This window comes from Scardinius erythrophthalmus (genome assembly GCF_964197995.2).
Source record: "Scardinius erythrophthalmus genome assembly, chromosome: 6".
NCBI lineage: Eukaryota > Metazoa > Chordata > Actinopteri > Cypriniformes > Leuciscidae > Scardinius > Scardinius erythrophthalmus.
In genome coordinates, this window is record NC_138226.1 from 45,204,900 (window position 1) to 45,228,743 (window position 23,844).

The window sequence follows — 23,844 nt, forward strand, 5'->3', positions numbered from 1 at the left end:
CTTGGTTACTAGGGACTTTAAGCAACAGCTGTGGATTGCCCAACACTGCCGTTCCGGCAATGGCAAAGAGCTAAAGAGCGCAAAGATCACTAAGCGACAGTAAAGAGGACGGCATAGGGGTAATTTAATCATCAGACAAAATACAAAAAAAGGAAGTGATTTTAAAAAGGAAGAGAAGGGTTGCTTTTGGCATTTAATGATATACAGAAACGATTACAATGCCACATAACCTAAAACATAACATTAATATTCTTAATCTGTCACGTAGTAACGACTACGGCAAATCAGCTGTTCTCCCGTGGTAGACGGTTACAGTAGAACGTCGCGAGGTAGCAGTTAATGTCACGCATGCGCAATAGAACGACAGAATGCCGTTCCACCAGAGGCTGTTGCTTAAAGTCCCTACTGTCTAAGCAAGCGGTGGTGGGGGACTTTGAGAGAACTGAGCTGAAGCTTGCCGTTGACTCTGTATGTGCAGGCCCGGGGCAAGTGGAAAGATTGCTTTCTCTGTATAGCATTTAGTACTCTGCGTTGTGCCCGCAGCATCCCCAGTCCAAATCCGGATGATGGCATCTTTTCGTGTAGGTGAAGACGTTGTTGAACTGACGTTGTTGCCAACACAATATTTTCGCCATCCACATTGATAGTTGGCCCCGGTGTTCTCTGAGCATGTGACTCACTGGTGGGAGTAGTCGTGGCCGAGAGGTTAAGGCGATGGACTCGAAATCCATTGGGGTCTCCCCGCGCAGGTTCGAACCCTGCCGACTACGTGGCTCCTTGTCACTTTGTCTGTTTGCGACAGGAATTGTGACATCCAGGAGCTTTGTACAAACTCCTTTTTTCTCTAAAACGGAAAATTGGGCAACCCACATCTCTTTTCAAGCCTGAAGTGAGCAGGTTTTTGGTGTAGGCGAAGACGTCGTTAGTTTATAAATCAGTGTTTTGGCACACCTGTCCGAGTGGCGCAACAAATTCTTCTAAAATCTGATTTTATTTCGGGCATGTTAAAGGGGACAAGATGCAAAATGAATTTCTGATGTCCCCAGAGTGTGTATGTGAAGTTTTAGCTCAAAATACCCAACAGATCCTTTTTTAACAGCATGTTTAAATTGTCACTTTTTGGTGTGTGCCCTTTAAATGCAAATAAGCTGCTGCTGCACGGCAAAGGGGGCGGAGCTTCATGAGCTCGCGCTCAGTCTCAGGACAATTTCATCTCACGGAATGATGATAATATCAGAAACTCTCAGTAACGGTGTTCATTTCGACTCGGAGTCGGACAATAATGCCTACAGAGTCAGAGTGCTGTATGGAGATGGAACAGGTATAGTTTAGTTTAATTACGGTTATAACGTATTTGTCATCTGCTTGTATGCATCCACTACATACTAACTTACATACCACTGTAAAGTATGCTGTTTCGGACCAGGTCCGAATGATGATCAAAAATATACAGATGAGTGTAGTAAAGTTTATTGTACATCACACAAAAGATGAAGCGTCAGTTTTACTCCAGAAAATCACTGTAAGAGCTGAGTAAACACAGCATAAGATGTGCGTAAGGACATAAACGAATTTCGGTAGAGTTGAGGGAGCATTTTCTTTGAAAACAAAATAATTCCACCACGTCTTCAGCGTCTGCCTCAGATGTCGGGAGTAAATAGAGAGAGAGCTATGTGGATTAATACATCCAGCCACACAACACCTACAACGCTTAGGAGACATTCTCGTCAGTGCAGCAATGGCGGATGTGTACAACTCGCTGTGAACTCGATCAGGGCGGGTCTATGTTAAAACTGCAGTGTCTGTCAACACTCGTGGGCGGGGCCTGTGGCTTTAGTGATGTCACTAAAGTCGCAATCTGAAAACAGGTCGTTGGGAGACACTGCTGATGATTTATGGGGATTAATAAAAAAGGAGTGAGTGGATTTTTATCACTATTGGGTGGTTGTGTACACACACTGCCAACACACATTTATGTCCAAACAGCATGCAAAAGTGAATTTTGCATAATAGGCCCCCTTTAAATTAGCATTCGACAAACGCGAACAAACTTTTACTTATGTACACTCACAATAACAATTAAATGTTGTGCTTTTGTAAAATAAAGAAAACAAACAGGGTGCGCTTTCTGCCGTCTCGGTCTCCGTCACAGAAATGAACCAAAACTCTGTAGGCTACTTGCCTCGGTCACGATAAGAAATATGTCTATAGAAAGCTTGAGTGAACAAATATTATCTGATTATGCAATCCATACGAAACCATCCAATATTAAATTGGCTATGATATAACCATGGCTGTGTATTCCACTATATTCACTACAGTGGCTGGAAACATTGTTTTCATTCATAATTACTTGCATGGATTTACATGGCAAGTCAATCAGCAATTGAAAAATTCAGATTCAAATTCTAGACATGCCCCTTTGTCTCTTGATGTTCAATGCAGATTTATGCCCGTCTCCAGTAGAGATCCATTTCCTGGAGAGTTTAGGTGTAGGAGTTTAGTCTTAATTACAACTTGTAACTTGTGGTAGAACTCCGACTTGTACCACGTGATCGCTGTACCACCTGACCACTGCAGATTCATTTGCCGTTGATAGTGTTGCCATAAAAACAATCAATCATCTCCTAATTACGGTAATTATTACGACGTCCAACCCTAATCAAACACACCTGAACAAGCTAATCAAGGTCTTCAAGATTAGGCTATATTAGAAAGCTGCAGGCAAGTGATTTTCATTAGGGTTAGAGTTACCCAGACCCCCTTTAAAAATGTATTTTCAAAAAGTGTTTTAAACTCTTTTGGTAGCGTTTGTTGTGGGTTTCAGCTGATATTTTGATGCAGCAACAGGGGTCTTTCTTTGTAGTTTTGTGGTCCTTGCTGTCCGCCCCTCCTGACTCACTAATTCAGTGCATCTTCCAGCAGCAGAGTTGATTTTGAGATTGCAGGTCGAGAGGATGACAGCTCAAGTGTACTGCTCGTTTAGTGCTGTTTTATTGTGTCTGTCTGCTTGTTTAAGCACAACAGACGCTGGAGTCCTAGGTGAGAAGTTCTTTTAGCTTCATTACACAGCCCGAAGAAGTGCATAAATAAAGTGCCTTACAAAATTTGATTTCCGACACATCTGCTTGCAAAAATACAGTACAGACGTCAAGTGGAAGTTCATCTTTGTATGTTGGTTTAGTTTTAATAAGCAAAGTATAAATATGCAAACTGTCATAAGTTTATACATTTTTCATTGTACAAGTAAAACCCACATAATCACTAATGGGCACTTTTGTTTACTGTTAAGCACGCACATTAGTCTTATAATATGGCTGCAAAATTGTTACCGGACTGTATCAATCCTGAGTTTAAACTTTTGCCTAAAGTCTTTTTTGGTTTGTTTTAAGAAATGCATAAGCCTACAATATAACGTGGGGAGCTAATTATAGCCGATAACTCTGCATTTTACATATATAGTGGGTTTTTATATTTGTTCTGTTTTCTGTTGAGTAGCTTATTAAAATGCTTAAACGGAAATGAGGGTGGTCATGGGGATGGCATCATTTTTGAAGATGTACACCAGTAAATTTGTATACAACAAATTAACTGATGTCAATGCTTTCTATCAGCATTGCACTATTACTCCCTCTACTACAGTGGGGTAGGTTGTAACTTCACTCTCAGTCTTTGAAACTGATTGATGCGGTTTAGTGAAAAATGGTAGATTTCTAAGCTACTTGACTTGAAGCAGATAAATGTGTGAATATTACAAAGTTTGAGACTTATTGCAAAACCCCTGACTTGCAAATGCTGAAGCAAACTATTACAGCACTTCCTGGTCTCCCCTAATGATCCTCTTCTGTAGTGTCTGGTCAGTGTCCGGCGATGCTGACGGTCGTGCCCTCCCGACGAGATTGCACTTCTGATAGAGACTGCTCTGGAGGACACAAATGCTGTCAATTTCCCTGTGGGTCCGCGTGTGTGCCGCCTGTTTTCAGTGAGTTTTAATTATTGATGCATGCTATACGTCTTCCAGGAAAAAAACCCTGAAAAAGTTTTCACTCAGGAATTGCTAGCAAGTTTCACAAATAATTGCAAAGAAACAGCGAGTAACACATTGAACTAAACGTGAAACTATGAAGTAGATGGACTGAATATTCCGGTAAATCCTCCTACGATCATCTATTTTTTTATTTTCTTTCATACAGTGTATGAGACATTCAGTATTCAGTGATGTGGTTTCTCTGTCATGTGTCTCTATAACAGCAAAGGCAGGGGAGTGTCCAAGCACAAAGTCTGGAGCAGGAATGTGTGCAGAGTTGTGTTACTATGACAGTGACTGTCCGAACAATGAGAAATGCTGCAGCAATGGATGTGGACATCAGTGTATGGATCCATTTGCAGGTATTTGTTATTATATTAGGGTTTGGGTCAGCTTCCTCATTTCAGTTTGTCTTGTTTTATAATTAATCGTTCTCAATGTAAAAAGTATTCAGCCAATAGCACAGGATGGCTTTACAAAATTAATTCATATGATTAATAATACGATCATGATTAATAATTAAGAGGTGTAAAACTTGGTATTTGGGTTTTGTGCTGTATCTGAGACTGAATGCCTCTAAACGGACTGACTGAAGTTGACGATCTGTATCTATCCAGTGAAGCCTGCAGCCGAACCGCCGAGGCCTCCAGGAAAGCCTGCAGCCGAACCGCCGAGGCCTCCAGTGAAGCCTGCAGTTGAACCTCCAAAGCCTCCAGGGAAGCCTGCAGCCGAGCCTCCAAAGCCTCCAGGGAAGCCTGCAGCCGAGCCTCCAAAGCCTCCAGGGAAGCCTGCAGCCGAACCTCCAAAGCCTCCAGGGAAGCCTGCAGCCGAACCTCCAAAGCCTCCAGGAAAGCCTGCAGCCGAACCTCCAAAGCCTCCAGGAAAGCCTGCAGCCGAACCTCCAAAGCCTCCAGGAAAGCCTGCAGCTGAACCTCCAAAGCCTCCAGGAAAGCCTGCAGCTGAACCTCCAAAGCCTCCAGTGGAGCCTTCTACCGAAGAGCCGGAGCCTTCTACCGAAGAGCCGGAGCCTTCTACCGAACTGCCGGAGCCTTCTACAGAAATGCCGGAGCCTTCTGCTGAACTGCCGGAGCCTTCTACCGAACCTTCGGAGCCTTTAGACGAACTGCCAGTGACGCCTGCAGTGGAACCCCCGAAGCCTCCAGTGAAGCCTGCAGCCGAACCCCCGAAGCCTCCAATGAAGCCTGCAGCCGAACCCCCGAAGCCTCCAATGAAGCCTGCGGCCGAACCCCCGAAGCCTCCAATGAAGCCTGCGGCCGAACCCCCGAAGCCTCCAATGAAGCCTGTGGCTGAACCGCCCAAGCCTCCAATGAAGCCTGCAGGCGAACCCCCGAAGCCTCCTGTGAAGCCTGTGGCCGAACCGCCCAAGCCTCCAATGAAGCCTGCAGGCGAACCCCCGAAGCCTCCTGTGAAGCCTGCAGCGCCTCCAATGAAGCCTGCAGCCGAACCTCCCAAGCCAACTGACCCTTATGGCCAATGTCCTGGCCATAATTAATGTGTCTATGCATGCAGTGCTGATTTAACCATTGGATGTATGTTGTTTTCCCTGTTTATCACCAAATAAATCTCACACTTGTAAGACCACTTCCTTTTTCTTTTTTCTTTTTTTTTAAAGTGGGAAAACAAGGAATTAGATTTTTGTATTCCAGTGTTAGTTTGGCTGTTCTCTCACATAATGGCTCATTGGAATCAATGCGTGAGATCCAACTCTCCAAAGCCACGCCTCTTTCAAAGTGCTTGAACGCACACAGTAGAGTCTGTAACGTGTCACAGGTTGAAAGACTGCACTAAATTGCCTCATGTCTAAAATGCATAACATTACAGTGATAATGAACGTAAACAACTTGCAGTGCTCTAGTTGTACCACCTGACTGATGCAGATTCATTTCGGCGTTGATGGTGTTGACATGGAAACGTCTGAATCCAAATGCAATGATTGGACGAACAATTCTATGAATTCTGTGACGTTTCAACCAGTATTGTCTATTGACCAATAGTCTTCTGCATTCTGAAGCATTTAGTGAAATTGTCTTCTAGTGGTCGTTTTATTTTAGGAAGTTGCAACTTCAAGCCTATTAACAGATGATCCCTTTAGTTACCTGCGACCAAATGAGTTCTTAATGCCGAGTTCACACTGCACAATTTTCAAAGTAGTCGGGTCACTGTTCTTTTCACACTGCACGGCTATCTGGGGTAACGTTCAGTTGCTGCTGTGTGCACGATGCACTGCAGTAGTCGTGGCTGAGAGGTTATGGCGATGGACTTGAAATCCATTGGGGTCTCCCCGCGCAGGTTCGAACCCTGCCGACTGTGTGGCTCTTCGTCTGTTTGCGACAGGAATTGTGACATCTAGGAGCTTTGTACGAGCTGCTTTTTTTTTTTCTTCTAACACGGACATTGGGCTCTTTTCAAGCCTGAAGTGGGCATCGTTTCAAAAGGCCCAGATCATATGTGATTTTGGCCATTCTATTCAGGCTGTCGGAACAATGGCTTTGGCATCCCCCGACAACTTCATGGCCTTCATGTTGTGCAGCTCAAGAGACGCCGCATTATATTTTATGGAGAATCTTGGATATTAGTGTTTTGAAATGTTGCATTCGTTCTCTCTTAGAAAAGTCAAACAGAAACCTACTCATTATGTCCCAATTGCTCTTTTGTCGAAACCACCTTAGAGTTAGCAACATGCCATGAAAAAAACTCCACTCTTTCAATGGCAGTGTTCCTAGCTTTGGAAGGAGCAGCCTATCTCTCTCGTCCCTTTATAAATTGTGGTCTTCATCCTTTAATACCACAAACTTTAAGCTGACAAAGCATGAACACTTTAAGGAGAAAGTGCTGTTATATCCCTGGAGTGGCTGTTCCCTGGCAAAAGCCCAGCTAGCTCAAATGGTAGAGCATCAGACTTTTAATCTGAGGGTCCAGGGTTCAAGGAAACCTTCCCTAATCTCTTGCTGTGCTCTTCCCAGCCTTTGAGAGAGGTGGTCTTCCTCTTCAAGATAAGATGTGCCGGGGTTATTTCCCAGCATTTGGTGGTGTTTTGCCTGCTGTAATGCTTGGTTACTAGGGACTTTAAGCAACAGCTGTGGATTGCCCAACACTGCCGTTCCGGCAATGGCAAAGAGCTAAAGAGCGCAAAGATCACTAAGCGACAGTAAAGAGGACGGCATAGGGGTAATTTAATCATCAGACAAAATACAAAAAAAGGAAGTGATTTTAAAAAGGAAGAGAAGGGTTGCTTTTGGCATTTAATGATATACAGAAACGATTACAATGCCACATAACCTAAAACATAACATTAATATTCTTAATCTGTCACGTAGTAACGACTACGGCAAATCAGCTGTTCTCCCGTGGTAGACGGTTACAGTAGAACGTCGCGAGGTAGCAGTTAATATCACGCATGCGCAATAGAACGACAGAATGCCGTTCCACCAGAGGCTGTTGCTTAAAGTCCCTACTGTCTAAGCAAGCGGTGGTGGGGGACTTTGAGAGAACTGAGCTGAAGCTTGCCGTTGACTCTGTATGTGCAGGCCCGGGGCAAGTGGAAAGATTGCTTTCTCTGTATAGCATTTAGTACTCTGCGTTGTGCCCGCAGCATCCCCAGTCCAAATCCGGATGATGGCATCTTTTCGTGTAGGTGAAGACGTTGTTGAACTGACGTTGTTGCCAACACAATATTTTCGCCATCCACATTGATAGTTGGCCCCGGTGTTCTCTGAGCATGTGACTCACTGGTGGGAGTAGTCGTGGCCGAGAGGTTAAGGCGATGGACTCGAAATCCATTGGGGTCTCCCCGCGCAGGTTCGAACCCTGCCGACTACGTGGCTCCTTGTCACTTTGTCTGTTTGCGACAGGAATTGTGACATCCAGGAGCTTTGTACAAACTCCTTTTTTCTCCAAAACGGAAAATTGGGCAACCCACATCTCTTTTCAAGCCTGAAGTGAGCAGGTTTTTGGTGTAGGCGAAGACGTCGTTAGTTTATAAATCAGTGTTTTGGCACACCTGTCCGAGTGGCGCAACAAATTCTTCTAAAATCTGATTTTATTTCGGGCATGTTAAAGGGGACAAGATGCAAAATGAATTTCTGATGTCCCCAGAGTGTGTATGTGAAGTTTTAGCTCAAAATACCCAACAGATCCTTTTTTAACAGCATGTTTAAATTGTCACTTTTTGGTGTGTGCCCTTTAAATGCAAATAAGCTGCTGCTGCACGGCAAAGGGGGCGGAGCTTCATGAGCTCGCGCTCAGTCTCAGGACAATTTCATCTCACGGAATGATGATAATATCAGAAACTCTCAGTAACGGTGTTCATTTCGACTCGGAGTCGGACAATAATGCCTACAGAGTCAGAGTGCTGTATGGAGATGGAACAGGTATAGTTTAGTTTAATTACGGTTATAACGTATTTGTCATCTGCTTGTATGCATCCACTACATACTAACTTACATACCACTGTAAAGTATGCTGTTTCGGACCAGGTCCGAATGATGATCAAAAATATACAGATGAGTGTAGTAAAGTTTATTGTACATCACACAAAAGATGAAGCGTCAGTTTTACTCCAGAAAATCACTGTAAGAGCTGAGTAAACACAGCATAAGATGTGCGTAAGGACATAAACGAATTTCGGTAGAGTTGAGGGAGCATTTTCTTTGAAAACAAAATAATTCCACCACGTCTTCAGCGTCTGCCTCAGATGTCGGGAGTAAATAGAGAGAGAGCTATGTGGATTAATACATCCAGCCACACAACACCTACAACGCTTAGGAGACATTCTCGTCAGTGCAGCAATGGCGGATGTGTACAACTCGCTGTGAACTCGATCAGGGCGGGTCTATGTTAAAACTGCAGTGTCTGTCAACACTCGTGGGCGGGGCCTGTGGCTTTAGTGACGTCACTAAAGTCGCAATCTGAAAACAGGTCGTTGGGAGACACTGCTGATGATTTATGGGGATTAATAAAAAAGGAGTGAGTGGATTTTTATCACTATTGGGTGGTTGTGTACACACACTGCCAACACACATTTATGTCCAAACAGCATGCAAAAGTGAATTTTGCATAATAGGCCCCCTTTAAATTAGCATTCGACAAACGCGAACAAACTTTTACTTATGTACACTCACAATAACAATTAAATGTTGTGCTTTTGTAAAATAAAGAAAACAAACAGGGTGCGCTTTCTGCCGTCTCGGTCTCCGTCACAGAAATGAACCAAAACTCTGTAGGCTACTTGCCTCGGTCACGATAAGAAATATGTCTATAGAAAGCTTGAGTGAACAAATATTATCTGATTATGCAATCCATACGAAACCATCCAATATTAAATTGGCTATGATATAACCATGGCTGTGTATTCCACTATATTCACTACAGTGGCTGGAAACATTGTTTTCATTCATAATTACTTGCATGGATTTACATGGCAAGTCAATCAGCAATTGAAAAATTCAGATTCAAATTCTAGACATGCCCCTTTGTCTCTTGATGTTCAATGCAGATTTATGCCCGTCTCCAGTAGAGATCCATTTCCTGGAGAGTTTAGGTGTAGGAGTTTAGTCTTAATTACAACTTGTAACTTGTGGTAGAACTCCGACTTGTACCACGTGATCGCTGTACCACCTGACCACTGCAGATTCATTTGCCGTTGATAGTGTTGCCATAAAAACAATCAATCATCTCCTAATTACGGTAATTATTACGACGTCCAACCCTAATCAAACACACCTGAACAAGCTAATCAAGGTCTTCAAGATTAGGCTATATTAGAAAGCTGCAGGCAAGTGATTTTCATTAGGGTTAGAGTTACCCAGACCCCCTTTAAAAATGTATTTTCAAAAAGTGTTTTAAACTCTTTTGGTAGCGTTTGTTGTGGGTTTCAGCTGATATTTTGATGCAGCAACAGGGGTCTTTCTTTGTAGTTTTGTGGTCCTTGCTGTCCGCCCCTCCTGACTCACTAATTCAGTGCATCTTCCAGCAGCAGAGTTGATTTTGAGATTGCAGGTCGAGAGGATGACAGCTCAAGTGTACTGCTCGTTTAGTGCTGTTTTATTGTGTCTGTCTGCTTGTTTAAGCACAACAGACGCTGGAGTCCTAGGTGAGAAGTTCTTTTAGCTTCATTACGCAGCCCGAAGAAGTGCATAAATAAAGTGCCTTACAAAATTTGATTTCCGACACATCTGCTTGCAAAAATACAGTACAGACGTCAAGTGGAAGTTCATCTTTGTATGTTGGTTTAGTTTTAATAAGCAAAGTATAAATATGCAAACTGTCATAAGTTTATGCATTTTTCATTGTACAAGTAAAACCCACATAATCACTAATGGGCACTTTTGTTTACTGTTAAGCACGCACATTAGTCTTATAATATGGCTGCAAAATTGTTACCGGACTGTATCAATCCTGAGTTTAAACTTTTGCCTAAAGTCTTTTTTGGTTTGTTTTAAGAAATGCATAAGCCTACAATATAACGTGGGGAGCTAATTATAGCCGATAACTCTGCATTTTACATATATAGTGGGTTTTTATATTTGTTCTGTTTTCTGTTGAGTAGCTTATTAAAATGCTTAAACGGAAATGAGGGTGGTCATGGGGATGGCATCATTTTTGAAGATGTACACCAGTAAATTTGTATACAACAAATTAACTGATGTCAATGCTTTCTATCAGCATTGCACTATTACTCCCTCTACTACAGTGGGGTAGGTTGTAACTTCACTCTCAGTCTTTGAAACTGATTGATGCGGTTTAGTGAAAAATGGTAGATTTCTAAGCTACTTGACTTGAAGCAGATAAATGTGTGAATATTACAAAGTTTGAGACTTATTGCAAAACCCCTGACTTGCAAATGCTGAAGCAAACTATTACAGCACTTCCTGGTCTCCCCTAATGATCCTCTTCTGTAGTGTCTGGTCAGTGTCCGGCGATGCTGACAGTCGTGCCCTCCCGACGAGATTGCACTTCTGATAGAGACTGCTCTGGAGGACACAAATGCTGTCAATTTCCCTGTGGGTCCGCGTGTGTGCCGCCTGTTTTCAGTGAGTTTTAATTATTGATGCATGCTATACGTCTTCCAGGAAAAAAACCCTGAAAAAGTTTTCACTCAGGAATTGCTAGCAAGTTTCACAAATAATTGCAAAGAAACAGCGAGTAACATATTGAACTAAACGTGAAACTATGAAGTAGATGGACTGAATATTCCGGTAAATCCTCCTACGATCATCTATTTTTTTATTTTCTTTCATACAGTGTATGAGACATTCAGTATTCAGTGATGTGGTTTCTCTGTCATGTGTCTCTATAACAGCAAAGGCAGGGGAGTGTCCAAGCACAAAGTCTGGAGCAGGAATGTGTGCAGAGTTGTGTTACTATGACAGTGACTGTCCGAACAATGAGAAATGCTGCAGCAATGGATGTGGACATCAGTGTATGGATCCATTTGCAGGTATTTGTTATTATATTAGGGTTTGGGTCAGCTTCCTCATTTCAGTTTGTCTTGTTTTATAATTAATCGTTCTCAATGTAAAAAGTATTCAGCCAATAGCACAGGATGGCTTTACAAAATTAATTCATATGATTAATAATACGATCATGATTAATAATTAAGAGGTGTAAAACTTGGTATTTGGGTTTTGTGCTGTATCTGAGACTGAATGCCTCTAAACGGACTGACTGAAGTTGACGATCTGTATCTATCCAGTGAAGCCTGCAGCCGAACCGTCGAGGCCTCCAGGAAAGCCTGCAGCCGAACCGCCGAGGCCTCCAGTGAAGCCTGCAGTTGAACCTCCAAAGCCTCCAGGGAAGCCTGCAGCCGAGCCTCCAAAGCCTCCAGGGAAGCCTGCAGCCGAGCCTCCAAAGCCTCCAGGGAAGCCTGCAGCCGAACCTCCAAAGCCTCTAGGGAAGCCTGCAGCCGAACCTCCAAAGCCTCCAGGAAAGCCTGCAGCCGAACCTCCAAAGCCTCCAGGAAAGCCTGCAGCCGAACCTCCAAAGCCTCCAGGAAAGCCTGCAGCTGAACCTCCAAAGCCTCCAGGAAAGCCTGCAGCTGAACATCCAAAGCCTCCAGTGGAGCCTTCTACCGAAGAGCCGGAGCCTTCTACCGAACTGCCGGAGCCTTCTACAGAAATGCCGGAGCCTTCTGCTGAACTGCCGGAGCCTTCTACCGAACCTTCGGAGCCTTTAGACGAACTGCCAGTGACGCCTGCAGTGGAACCCCCGAAGCCTCCAGTGAAGCCTGCAGCCGAACCCCCGAAGCCTCCAATGAAGCCTGCGGCCGAACCCCCGAAGCCTCCAATGAAGCCTGCGGCCGAACCCCCGAAGCCTCCAATGAAGCCTGCGGCCGAACCCCCGAAGCCTCCAATGAAGCCTGTGGCTGAACCGCCCAAGCCTCCAATGAAGCCTGCGGCCGAACCCCCGAAGCCTCCTGTGAAGCCTGTGGCCGAACCGCCCAAGCCTCCAATGAAGCCTGCAGGCGAACCCCCGAAGCCTCCTGTGAAGCCTGCAGCGCCTCCAATGAAGCCTGCAGCCGAACCTCCCAAGCCAACTGACCCTTATGGCCAATGTCCTGGCCATAATTAATGTGTCTATGCATGCAGTGCTGATTTAACCATTGGATGTATGTTGTTTTCCCTGTTTATCACCAAATAAATCTCACACTTGTAAGACCATTTCCTTTCTTTTTCTTTTTTCTTTTTTTTAAAGTGGGAAAACAAGGAATTAGATTTTTGTATTCCAGTGTTAGTTTGGCTGTTCTCTCACATAATGGCTCATTGGAATCAATGCGTGAGATCCAACTCTCCAAAGCCACGCCTCTTTCAAAATGCTTGAACGCACACAGTAGAGTCTGTAACGTGTCACAGGTTGAAAGACTGCACTAAATTGCCTCATGTCTAAAATGCATAACATTACAGTGATAATGAACGTAAACAACTTGCAGTGCTCTAGTTGTACCACCTGACTGATGCATATTCATTTCGGCGTTGATGGTGTTGACATGGAAACGTCTGAATCCAAATGCAATGATTGGACGAACAATTCTATGAATTCTGTGACGTTTCAACCAGTATTGTCTATTGACCAATAGTCTTCTGCATTCTGAAGCATTTTAGTGAAATTGTCTTCTAGTGGTCGCTTTATTTTAGGAAGTTGCAACTTCAAGCCTATTAACAGATGATCCCTTTAGTTACCTGCGACCAAATGAGTTCTGAATGCCTGTAATGCCGAGTTCACACTGCACAATTTTCAAAGTAGTCGGGTCACTGTTCTTTTCACACTGCACGGCTATCTGGGGTAACGTTCAGTTGCTGCTGTGTGCACGATGCACTGCAGTAGTCGTGGCTGAGAGGTTATGGCGATGGACTTGAAATCCATTGGGGTCTCCCCGCGCAGGTTCGAACCCTGCCGACTGTGTGGCTCTTCGTCTGTTTGCGACAGGAATTGTGACATCTAGGAGCTTTGTACGAGCTGCTTTTTTTTTTCTTCTAACACGGACATTGGGCTCTTTTCAAGCCTGAAGTGGGCATCGTTTCAAAAGGCCCAGATCATATGTGATTTTGGCCATTCTATTCAGGCTGTCGGAACAATGGCTTTGGCATCCCCCGACAACTTCATGGCCTTCATGTTGTGCAGCTCAAGAGACGCCGCATTATATTTTATGGAGAATCTTGGATATTAGTGTTTTGAAATGTTGCATTCGTTCTCTCTTAGAAAAGTCAAACAGAAACCTACTCATTATGTCCCAATTGCTCTTTTGTCGAAACCACCTTAGAGTTAGCAACATGCCATGAAAAAAACTCCACTCTTTCAATGGCAGTGTTCCTAGCTTTGGAAGGAGCAGCCTATCTCTCTCGTCCCTTTATAAATTGTGGTCTTCATCCTTTAATACCACAAACTTTAAGCTGACAAAGCATGAACACTTTAAGGAGAAAGTGCTGTTATATCCCTGGAGTGGCTGTTCCCTGGCAAAAGCCCAGCTAGCTCAAATGGTAGAGCATCAGACTTTTAATCTGAGGGTCCAGGGTTCAAGGAAACCTTCCCTAATCTCTTGCTGTGCTCTTCCCAGCCTTTGAGAGAGGTGGTCTTCCTCTTCAAGATAAGATGTGCCGGGGTTATTTCCCAGCATTTGGTGGTGTTTTGCCTGCTGTAATGCTTGGTTACTAGGGACTTTAAGCAACAGCTGTGGATTGCCCAACACTACCGTTCCGGCAATGGCAAAGAGCTAAAGAGCGCAAAGATCACTAAGCGACAGTAAAGAGGATGGCATAGGGGTAATTTAATCATCAGACATAATACAAAAAAAGGAAGTGATTTTAAAAAGGAAGAGAAGGGTTGCTTTTGGCATTTAATGATATACAGAAACGATTACAATGCCACATAACCTAAAACATAACATTAATATTCTTAATCTGTCACGTAGTAACGACTACGGCAAATCAGCTGTTCTCCCGTGGTAGACGGTTACAGTAGAACGTCGCGAGGTAGCAGTTAATGTCACGCATGCGCAATAGAACGACAGAATGCCGTTCCACCAGAGGCTGTTGCTTAAAGTCCCTACTGTCTAAGCAAGCGGTGGTGGGGGACTTTGAGAGAACTGAGCTGAAGCTTGCCGTTGACTCTGTATGTGCAGGCCCGGGGCAAGTGGAAAGATTGCTTTCTCTGTATAGCATTTAGTACTCTGCGTTGTGCCCGCAGCATCCCCAGTCCAAATCCGGATGATGGCATCTTTTCGTGTAGGTGAAGACGTTGTTGAACTGACGTTGTTGCCAACACAATATTTTCGCCATCCACATTGATAGTTGGCCCCGGTGTTCTCTGAGCATGTGACTCACTGGTGGGAGTAGTCGTGGCCGAGAGGTTAAGGCGATGGACTTGAAATCCATTGGGGTCTCCCCGCGCAGGTTCGAACCCTGCCGACTACGTGGCTCCTTGTCACTTTGTCTGTTTGCGACAGGAATTGTGACATCCAGGAGCTTTGTACAAACTCCTTTTTTCTCTAAAACGGAAAATTGGGCAACCCACATCTCTTTTCAAGCCTGAAGTGAGCAGGTTTTTGGTGTAGGCGAAGACGTCGTTAGTTTATAAATCAGTGTTTTGGCACACCTGTCCGAGTGGCGCAACAAATTCTTCTAAAATCTGATTTTATTTCGGGCATGTTAAAGGGGACAAGATGCAAAATGAATTTCTGATGTCCCCAGAGTGTGTATGTGAAGTTTTAGCTCAAAATACCCAACAGATCCTTTTTTAACAGCATGTTTAAATTGTCACTTTTTGGTGTGTGCCCTTTAAATGCAAATAAGCTGCTGCTGCACGGCAAAGGGGGCGGAGCTTCATGAGCTCGCGCTCAGTCTCAGGACAATTTCATCTCACGGAATGATGATAATATCAGAAACTCTCAGTAACGGTGTTCATTTCGACTCGGAGTCGGACAATAATGCCTACAGAGTCAGAGTGCTGTATGGAGATGGAACAGGTATAGTTTAGTTTAATTACGGTTATAACGTATTTGTCATCTGCTTGTATGCATCCACTACATACTAACTTACATACCACTGTAAAGTATGCTGTTTCGGACCAGGTCCGAATGATGATCAAAAATATACAGATGAGTGTAGTAAAGTTTATTGTACATCACACAAAAGATGAAGCGTCAGTTTTACTCCAGAAAATCACTGTAAGAGCTGAGTAAACACAGCATAAGATGTGCGTAAGGACATAAACGAATATCGGTAGAGTTGAGGGAGCATTTTCTTTGAAAACAAAATAATTCCACCACGTCTTCAGCGTCTGCCTCAGATGTCGGGAGTAAATAGAGAGAGAGCTATGTGGATTAATACATCCAGCCACACAACACCTACAACGCTTAGGAGACATTCTCGTCAGTGCAGCAATGGCGGATGTGTACAACTCGCTGTGAACTCGATCAGGGCGGGTCTATGTTAAAACTGCAGTGTCTGTCAACACTCGTGGGCGGGGCCTGTGGCTTTAGTGACGTCACTAAAGTCGCAATCTGAAAACAGGTCGTTGGGAGACACTGCTGATGATTTATGGGGATTAATAAAAAAGGAGTGAGTGGATTTTTATCACTATTGGGTGGTTGTGTACACACACTGCCAACACACATTTATGTCCAAACAGCATGCAAAAGTGAATTTTGCATAATAGGCCCCCTTTAAATTAGCATTCGACAAACGCGAACAAACTTTTACTTATGTACACTCACAATAACAATTAAATGTTGTGCTTTTGTAAAATAAAGAAAACAAACAGGGTGCGCTTTCTGCCGTCTCGGTCTCCGTCACAGAAATGAACCAAAACTCTGTAGGCTACTTGCCTCGGTCACGATAAGAAATATGTCTATAGAAAGCTTGAGTGAACAAATATTATCTGATTATGCAATCCATACGAAACCATCCAATATTAAATTGGCTATGATATAACCATGGCTGTGTATTCCACTATATTCACTACAGTGGCTGGAAACATTGTTTTCATTCATAATTACTTGCATGGATTTACATGGCAAGTCAATCAGCAATTGAAAAATTCAGATTCAAATTCTAGACATGCCCCTTTGTCTCTTGATGTTCAATGCAGATTTATGCCCGTCTCCAGTAGAGATCCATTTCCTGGAGAGTTTAGGTGTAGGAGTTTAGTCTTAATTACAACTTGTAACTTGTGGTAGAACTCCGACTTGTACCACGTGATCGCTGTACCACCTGACCACTGCAGATTCATTTGCCGTTGATAGTGTTGCCATAAAAACAATCAATCATCTCCTAATTACGGTAATTATTACGACGTCCAACCCTAATCAAACACACCTGAACAAGCTAATCAAGGTCTTCAAGATTAGGCTATATTAGAAAGCTGCAGGCAAGTGATTTTCATTAGGGTTAGAGTTACCCAGACCCCCTTTAAAAATGTATTTTCAAAAAGTGTTTTAAACTCTTTTGGTAGCGTTTGTTGTGGGTTTCAGCTGATATTTTGATGCAGCAACAGGGGTCTTTCTTTGTAGTTTTGTGGTCCTTGCTGTCCGCCCCTCCTGACTCACTAATTCAGTGCATCTTCCAGCAGCAGAGTTGATTTTGAGATTGCAGGTCGAGAGGATGACAGCTCAAGTGTACTGCTCGTTTAGTGCTGTTTTATTGTGTCTGTCTGCTTGTTTAAGCACAACAGACGCTGGAGTCCTAGGTGAGAAGTTCTTTTAGCTTCATTACGCAGCCCGAAGAAGTGCATAAATAAAGTGCCTTACAAAATTTGATTTCCGACACATCTGCTTGCAAAAATACAGTACAGACGTCAAGTGGAAGTTCATCTTTGTATGTTGGTTTAGTTTTAATAAGCAAAGTATAAATATGCAAACTGTCATAAGTTTATACATTTTTCATTGTACAAGTAAAACCCACATAATCACTAATGGGCACTTTTGTTTACTGTTAAGCACGCACATTAGTCTTATAATATGGCTGCAAAATTGTTACCGGACTGTATCAATCCTGAGTTTAAACTTTTGCCTAAAGTCTTTTTTGGTTTGTTTTAAGAAATGCATAAGCCTACAATATAACGTGGGGAGCTAATTATAGCCGATAACTCTGCATTTTACATATATAGTGGGTTTTTATATTTGTTCTGTTTTCTGTTGAGTAGCTTATTAAAATGCTTAAACGGAAATGAGGGTGGTCATGGGGATGGCATCATTTTTGGGGATGGCATCATTTTTGAAGATGTACACCAGTAAATTTGTATACAACAAATTAACTGATGTCAATGCTTTCTATCAGCATTGCACTATTACTCCCTCTACTACAGTGGGGTAGGTTGTAACTTCACTCTCAGTCTTTGAAACTGATGCGGTTTAGTGAAAAATGGTAGATTTCTAAGCTACTTGACTTGAAGCAGATAAATGTGTGAATATTACAAAGTTTGAGACTTATTGCAAAACCCCTGACTTGCAAATGCTGAAGCAAACTATTACAGCACTTCCTGGTCTCCCCTAATGATCCTCTTCTGTAGTGTCTGGTCAGTGTCCGGCGATGCTGACGGTCGTGCCCTCCCGACGAGATTGCACTTCTGATAGAGACTGCTCTGGAGGACACAAATGCTGTCAATTTCCCTGTGGGTCCGCGTGTGTGCCGCCTGTTTTCAGTGAGTTTTAATTATTGATGCATGCTATACGTCTTCCAGGAAAAAAAACCCTGAAAAAGTTTTCACTCAGGAATTGCTAGCAAGTTTCACAAATAATTGCAAAGAAACAGCGAGTAACATATTGAACTAAACGTGAAACTATGAAGTAGATGGACTGAATATTCCGGTAAATCCTCCTACGATCATCTATTTTTTTATTTTCTTTCATACAGTGTATGAGACATTCAGTATTCAGTGATGTGGTTTCTCTGTCATGTGTCTCTATAACAGCAAAGGCAGGGGAGTGTCCAAGCACAAAGTCTGGAGCAGGAATGTGTGCAGAGTTGTGTTACTATGACAGTGACTGTCCGAACAATGAGAAATGCTGCAGCAATGGATGTGGACATCAGTGTATGGATCCATTTGCAGGTATTTGTTATTATATTAGGGTTTGGGTCAGCTTCCTCATTTCAGTTTGTCTTGTTTTATAATTAATCGTTCTCAATGTAAAAAGTATTCAGCCAATAGCACAGGATGGCTTTACAAAATTAATTCATATGATTAATAATACGATCATGATTAATAATTAAGAGGTGTAAAACTTGGTATTTGGGTTTTGTGCTGTATCTGAGACTGAATGCCTCTAAACGGACTGACTGAAGTTGACGATCTGTATCTATCCAGTGAAGCCTGCAGCCGAACCGCCGAGGCCTCCAGGAAAGCCTGCAGCCGAACCGCCGAGGCCTCCAGTGAAGCCTGCAGTTGAACCTCCAAAGCCTCCAGGGAAGCCTGCAGCCGAACCTCCAAAGCCTCCAGGGAAGCCTGCAGCCGAACCTCCAAAGCCTCCAGGGAAGCCTGCAGCCGAACCTCCAAAGCCTCCAGGGAAGCCTGCAGCCGAACCTCCAAAGCCTCCAGGAAAGCCTGCAGCCGAACCTCCAAAGCCTCCAGGAAAGCCTGCAGCCGAACCTCCAAAGCCTCCAGGAAAGCCTGCAGCTGAACCTCCAAAGCCTCCAGGAAAGCCTGCAGCTGAACCTCCAAAGCCTCCAGTGGAGCCTTCTACCGAAGAGCCGGAGCCTTCTACCGAAGAGCCGGAGCCTTCTACCGAAGAGCCGGAGCCTTCTACCGAAGAGCCGGAGCCTTCTACCGAACTGCCGGAGCCTTCTACAGAAATGCCGGAGCCTTCTACCGAACCTTCGGAGCCTTTAGACGAACTGCCAGTGACGCCTGCAGTGGAACCCCCGAAGCCTCCAGTGAAGCCTGCAGCCGAACCCTCGAAGCCTCCAATGAAGCCTGCGGCCGAACCCCCGAAGCCTCCAATGAAGCCTGCGGCCGAACCCCCGAAGCCTCCAATGAAGCCTGCGGCCGAACCCCCGAAGCCTCCAATGAAGCCTGTGGCTGAACCGCCCAAGCCTCCAATGAAGCCTGCAGGCGAACCCCCGAAGCCTCCTGTGAAGCCTGTGGCTGAACCGCCCAAGCCTCCAATGAAGCCTGCAGGCGAACCCCCGAAGCCTCCTGTGAAGCCTGCAGCGCCTCCAATGAAGCCTGCAGCCGAACCTCCCAAGCCAACTGACCCTTATGGCCAATGTCCTGGCCATAATTAATGTGTCTATGCATGCAGTGCTGATTTAACCATTGGATGTATGTTGTTTTCCCTGTTTATCACCAAATAAATCTCACACTTGTAAGACCATTTCCTTTCTTTTTCTTTTTTCTTTTTTTTAAAGTGGGAAAACAAGGAATTAGATTTTTGTATTCCAGTGTTAGTTTGGCTGTTCTCTCACATAATGGCTCATTGGAATCAATGCGTGAGATCCAACTCTCCAAAGCCACGCCTCTTTCAAAATGCTTGAACGCACACAGTAGAGTCTGTAACGTGTCACAGGTTGAAAGACTGCACTAAATTGCCTCATGTCTAAAATGCATAACATTTCAGTGATAATGAACGTAAACAACTTGCAGTGCTCTAGTTGTACCACCTGACTGATGCAGATTCATTTCGGCGTTGGTGTTGACATGGAAACGTCTGAATCCAAATGCAATGATTGGAAGAACAATTCTATGAATTCTGTGACGTTTCAACCAGTATTGTCTATTGACCAATAGTCTTCTGCATTCTGAAGCATTTTAGTGAAATTGTCTTCTAGTGGTCGTTTTATTTTAGGAAGTTGCAACTTCAAGCCTATTAACAGATGATCCCTTTAGTTACCTGCGACCAAATGAGTTCTGAATGCCTGTAATGCCGAGTTCACACTGCACAATTTTCAAAGTAGTCGGGTCACTGTTCTTTTCACACTGCACGGCTATCTGGGGTAACGTTCAGTTGCTGCTGTGTGCACGATGCACTGCAGTAGTCGTGGCTGAGAGGTTATGGCGATGGACTTGAAATCCATTGGGGTCTCCCCGCGCAGGTTTGAACCCTGCCGACTGTGTGGCTCTTCGTCTGTTTGCGACAGGAATTGTGACATCTAGGAGCTTTGAACGAGCTGCTTTTTTTTTTCTTCTAACACGGACATTGGGCTCTTTTCAAGCCTGAAGTGGGCATCGTTTCAAAAGGCCCAGATCATATGTGATTTTGGCCATTCTATTCAGGCTGTCGGAACAATGGCTTTGGCATCCCCCGACAACTTCATGGCCTTCATGTTGTGCAGCTCAAGAGACGCCGCATTACATTTTATGGAGAATCTTGGATATTAGTGTTTTGAAATGTTGCATTCGTTCTCTCTTAGAAAAGTCAAACAGAAACCTACTCATTATGTCCCAATTGCTCTTTTGTCGAAACCACCTTAGAGTTAGCAACATGCCATGAAAAAAACTCCACTCTTTCAATGGCAGTGTTCCTAGCTTTGGAAGGAGCAGCCTATCTCTCTCGTCCCTTTATAAATTGTGGTCTTCATCCTTAAATACCACAAACTTTAAGCTGACAAAGCATGAACACTTTAAGGAGAAAGTGCTGTTATATCCCTGGAGTGGCTGTTCCCTGGCAAAAGCCCAGCTAGCTCAAATGGTAGAGCATCAGACTTTTAATCTGAGGGTCCAGGGTTCAAGGAAACCTTCCCTAATCTCTTGCTGTGCTCTTCCCAGCCTTTGAGAGAGGTGGTCTTCCTCTTCAAGATAAGATGTGCCGGGGTTATTTCCCAGCATTTGGTGGTGTTTTGCCTGCTGTAATGCTTGGTTACTAGGGACTTTAAGCAACAGCTGTGGATTGCCCAACACTGCCGTTCCGGCAATGGCAAAGAGCTAAAGAGCGCAAAGATCACTAAGCGACAGTAAAGAGGACGGCATAGGGGTAATTTAATCATCAGACAAAATACAAAAAAAGGAAGTGATTTTAAAAAGGAAGAGAAGGGTTGCTTTTGGCATTTAATGATATACAGAAACGATTACAATGCCACATAACCTAAAACATAACATTAATATTCTTAATCTGTCACGTAGTAACGACTACGGCAAATCAGCTGTTCTCCCGTGGTAGACGGTTACAGTAGAACGTCGCGAGGTAGCAGTTAATGTCACGCATGCGCAATAGAACGACAGAATGCCGTTCCACCAGAGGCTGTTGCTTAAAGTCCCTACTGTCTAAGCAAGCGGTGGTGGGGGACTTTGAGAGAACTGAGCTGAAGCTTGCCGTTGACTCTGTATGTGCAGGCCCGGGGCAAGTGGAAAGATTGCTTTCTCTGTATAGCATTTAGTACTCTGCGTTGTGCCCGCAGCATCCCCAGTCCAAATCCGGATGATGGCATCTTTTCGTGTAGGTGAAGACGTTGTTGAACTGACGTTGTTGCCAACACAATATTTTCGCCATCCACATTGATAGTTGGCCCCGGTGTTCTCTGAGCATGTGACTCACTGGTGGGAGTAGTCGTGGCCGAGAGGTTAAGGCGATGGACTCGAAATCCATTGGGGTCTCCCCGCGCAGGTTCGAACCCTGCCGACTACGTGGCTCCTTGTCACTTTGTCTGTTTGCGACAGGAATTGTGACATCCAGGAGCTTTGTACAAACTCCTTTTTTCTCTAAAACGGAAAATTGGGCAACCCACATCTCTTTTCAAGCCTGAAGTGAGCAGGTTTTTGGTGTAGGCGAAGACGTCGTTAGTTTATAAATCAGTGTTTTGGCACACCTGTCCGAGTGGCGCAACAAATTCTTCTAAAATCTGATTTTATTTCGGGCATGTTAAAGGGGACAAGATGCAAAATGAATTTCTGATGTCCCCAGAGTGTGTATGTGAAGTTTTAGCTCAAAATACCCAACAGATCCTTTTTTAACAGCATGTTTAAATTGTCACTTTTTGGTGTGTGCCCTTTAAATGCAAATAAGCTGCTGCTGCACGGCAAAGGGGGCGGAGCTTCATGAGCTCGCGCTCAGTCTCAGGACAATTTCATCTCACGGAATGATGATAATATCAGAAACTCTCAGTAACGGTGTTCATTTCGACTCGGAGTCGGACAATAATGCCTACAGAGTCAGAGTGCTGTATGGAGATGGAACAGGTATAGTTTAGTTTAATTACGGTTATAACGTATTTGTCATCTGCTTGTATGCATCCACTACATACTAACTTACATACCACTGTAAAGTATGCTGTTTCGGACCAGGTCCGAATGATGATCAAAAATATACAGATGAGTGTAGTAAAGTTTATTGTACATCACACAAAAGATGAAGCGTCAGTTTTACTCCAGAAAATCACTGTAAGAGCTGAGTAAACACAGCATAAGATGTGCGTAAGGACATAAACGAATTTCGGTAGAGTTGAGGGAGCATTTTCTTTGAAAACAAAATAATTCCACCACGTCTTCAGCGTCTGCCTCAGATGTCGGGAGTAAATAGAGAGAGAGCTATGTGGATTAATACATCCAGCCACACAACACCTACAACGCTTAGGAGACATTCTCGTCAGTGCAGCAATGGCGGATGTGTACAACTCGCTGTGAACTCGATCAGGGCGGGTCTATGTTAAAACTGCAGTGTCTGTCAACACTCGTGGGCGGGGCCTGTGGCTTTAGTGATGTCACTAAAGTCGCAATCTGAAAACAGGTCGTTGGGAGACACTGCTGATGATTTATGGGGATTAATAAAAAAGGAGTGAGTGGATTTTTATCACTATTGGGTGGTTGTGTACACACACTGCCAACACACATTTATGTCCAAACAGCATGCAAAAGTGAATTTTGCATAATAGGCCCCCTTTAAATTAGCATTCGACAAACGCGAACAAACTTTTACTTATGTACACTCACAATAACAATTAAATGTTGTGCTTTTGTAAAATAAAGAAAACAAACAGGGTGCGCTTTCTGCCGTCTCGGTCTCCGTCACAGAAATGAACCAAAACTCTGTAGGCTACTTGCCTCGGTCACGATAAGAAATATGTCTATAGAAAGCTTGAGTGAACAAATATTATCTGATTATGCAATCCATACGAAACCATCCAATATTAAATTGGCTATGATATAACCATGGCTGTGTATTCCACTATATTCACTACAGTGGCTGGAAACATTGTTTTCATTCATAATTACTTGCATGGATTTACATGGCAAGTCAATCAGCAATTGAAAAATTCAGATTCAAATTCTAGACATGCCCCTTTGTCTCTTGATGTTCAATGCAGATTTATGCCCGTCTCCAGTAGAGATCCATTTCCTGGAGAGTTTAGGTGTAGGAGTTTAGTCTTAATTACAAC

The 23,844-nt window shown here is 43.8% G+C and overlaps 3 protein-coding genes across 8 annotated transcripts; all 3 read left to right on the forward strand.

The window, feature by feature from the left end:
- The first annotated feature begins 2,668 nt into the window (after positions 1–2,668).
- On the forward strand, positions 2,669–5,750 carry LOC308692774 (uncharacterized protein). 3 transcript variants are annotated; one of them, XM_081369135.1, is made up of 5 exons: positions 2,723–3,042; positions 3,851–3,982; positions 4,252–4,389; positions 4,645–5,433; positions 5,488–5,628. In XM_081369135.1, the coding sequence occupies exons 1-5, from the start codon at positions 2,958–2,960 to the stop codon at positions 5,538–5,540; spliced, it is 1,197 nt and encodes a 398-aa protein (XP_081225261.1). In that variant the 5' UTR covers positions 2,723–2,957; the 3' UTR covers positions 5,541–5,628. The 3 variants fall into 3 exon arrangements, with proteins under 3 accessions (XP_081225259.1, XP_081225261.1, XP_081225260.1); XM_081369133.1 differs by having other exon boundaries at positions 2,669–3,042; positions 4,645–5,750; XM_081369134.1 differs by having other exon boundaries at positions 4,678–5,628.
- Positions 5,751–9,767: 4,017 nt separating this feature from the next.
- On the forward strand, positions 9,768–12,743 carry LOC308692775 (uncharacterized protein). Its single transcript, XM_081369136.1, has 4 exons — positions 9,768–10,139; positions 10,948–11,079; positions 11,349–11,486; positions 11,742–12,743. The coding sequence occupies exons 1-4, from the start codon at positions 10,055–10,057 to the stop codon at positions 12,614–12,616; spliced, it is 1,230 nt and encodes a 409-aa protein (XP_081225262.1). The 5' UTR covers positions 9,768–10,054; the 3' UTR covers positions 12,617–12,743.
- Positions 12,744–16,874: 4,131 nt separating this feature from the next.
- LOC308692776 (uncharacterized protein) lies at positions 16,875–19,924 on the forward strand. Of its 4 annotated transcripts, none has more exons than XM_081369138.1 (4): positions 16,875–17,227; positions 18,050–18,181; positions 18,452–18,589; positions 18,878–19,850. In XM_081369138.1, the coding sequence occupies exons 1-4, from the start codon at positions 17,143–17,145 to the stop codon at positions 19,759–19,761; spliced, it is 1,239 nt and encodes a 412-aa protein (XP_081225264.1). In that variant the 5' UTR covers positions 16,875–17,142; the 3' UTR covers positions 19,762–19,850. The 4 variants fall into 4 exon arrangements, with proteins under 4 accessions (XP_081225264.1, XP_081225263.1, XP_081225265.1 ...); XM_081369137.1 differs by having other exon boundaries at positions 16,878–17,227; positions 18,845–19,924; XM_081369139.1 differs by having other exon boundaries at positions 16,878–17,227; positions 18,944–19,849.
- Positions 19,925–23,844: the final 3,920 nt, after the last annotated feature.

Bases quoted from the DNA above. Each gene is read 5' to 3' on its own strand.
- LOC308692775 (XM_081369136.1), top strand. From the start codon at position 10,055: ATGACAGCTCAAGTGTACTGCTCGTTTAGTGCTGTTTTATTGTGTCTG. The intron at 11,080-11,348 runs GTGAGTTTTAAT...TCTCTATAACAG, and splicing joins GTGTGTGCCGCCTGTTTTCA to CAAAGGCAGGGGAGTGTCCA. The intron at 11,487-11,741 runs GTATTTGTTATT...GTATCTATCCAG, and splicing joins GTGTATGGATCCATTTGCAG to TGAAGCCTGCAGCCGAACCG.
- LOC308692776 (XM_081369137.1), top strand. From the start codon at position 17,143: ATGACAGCTCAAGTGTACTGCTCGTTTAGTGCTGTTTTATTGTGTCTG. The intron at 17,228-18,049 runs GTGAGAAGTTCT...CCTCTTCTGTAG, and splicing joins AACAGACGCTGGAGTCCTAG to TGTCTGGTCAGTGTCCGGCG. The intron at 18,182-18,451 runs GTGAGTTTTAAT...TCTCTATAACAG, and splicing joins GTGTGTGCCGCCTGTTTTCA to CAAAGGCAGGGGAGTGTCCA.
- LOC308692774 (XM_081369133.1), top strand. From the start codon at position 2,958: ATGACAGCTCAAGTGTACTGCTCGTTTAGTGCTGTTTTATTGTGTCTG. The intron at 3,983-4,251 runs GTGAGTTTTAAT...TCTCTATAACAG, and splicing joins GTGTGTGCCGCCTGTTTTCA to CAAAGGCAGGGGAGTGTCCA. The intron at 4,390-4,644 runs GTATTTGTTATT...GTATCTATCCAG, and splicing joins GTGTATGGATCCATTTGCAG to TGAAGCCTGCAGCCGAACCG.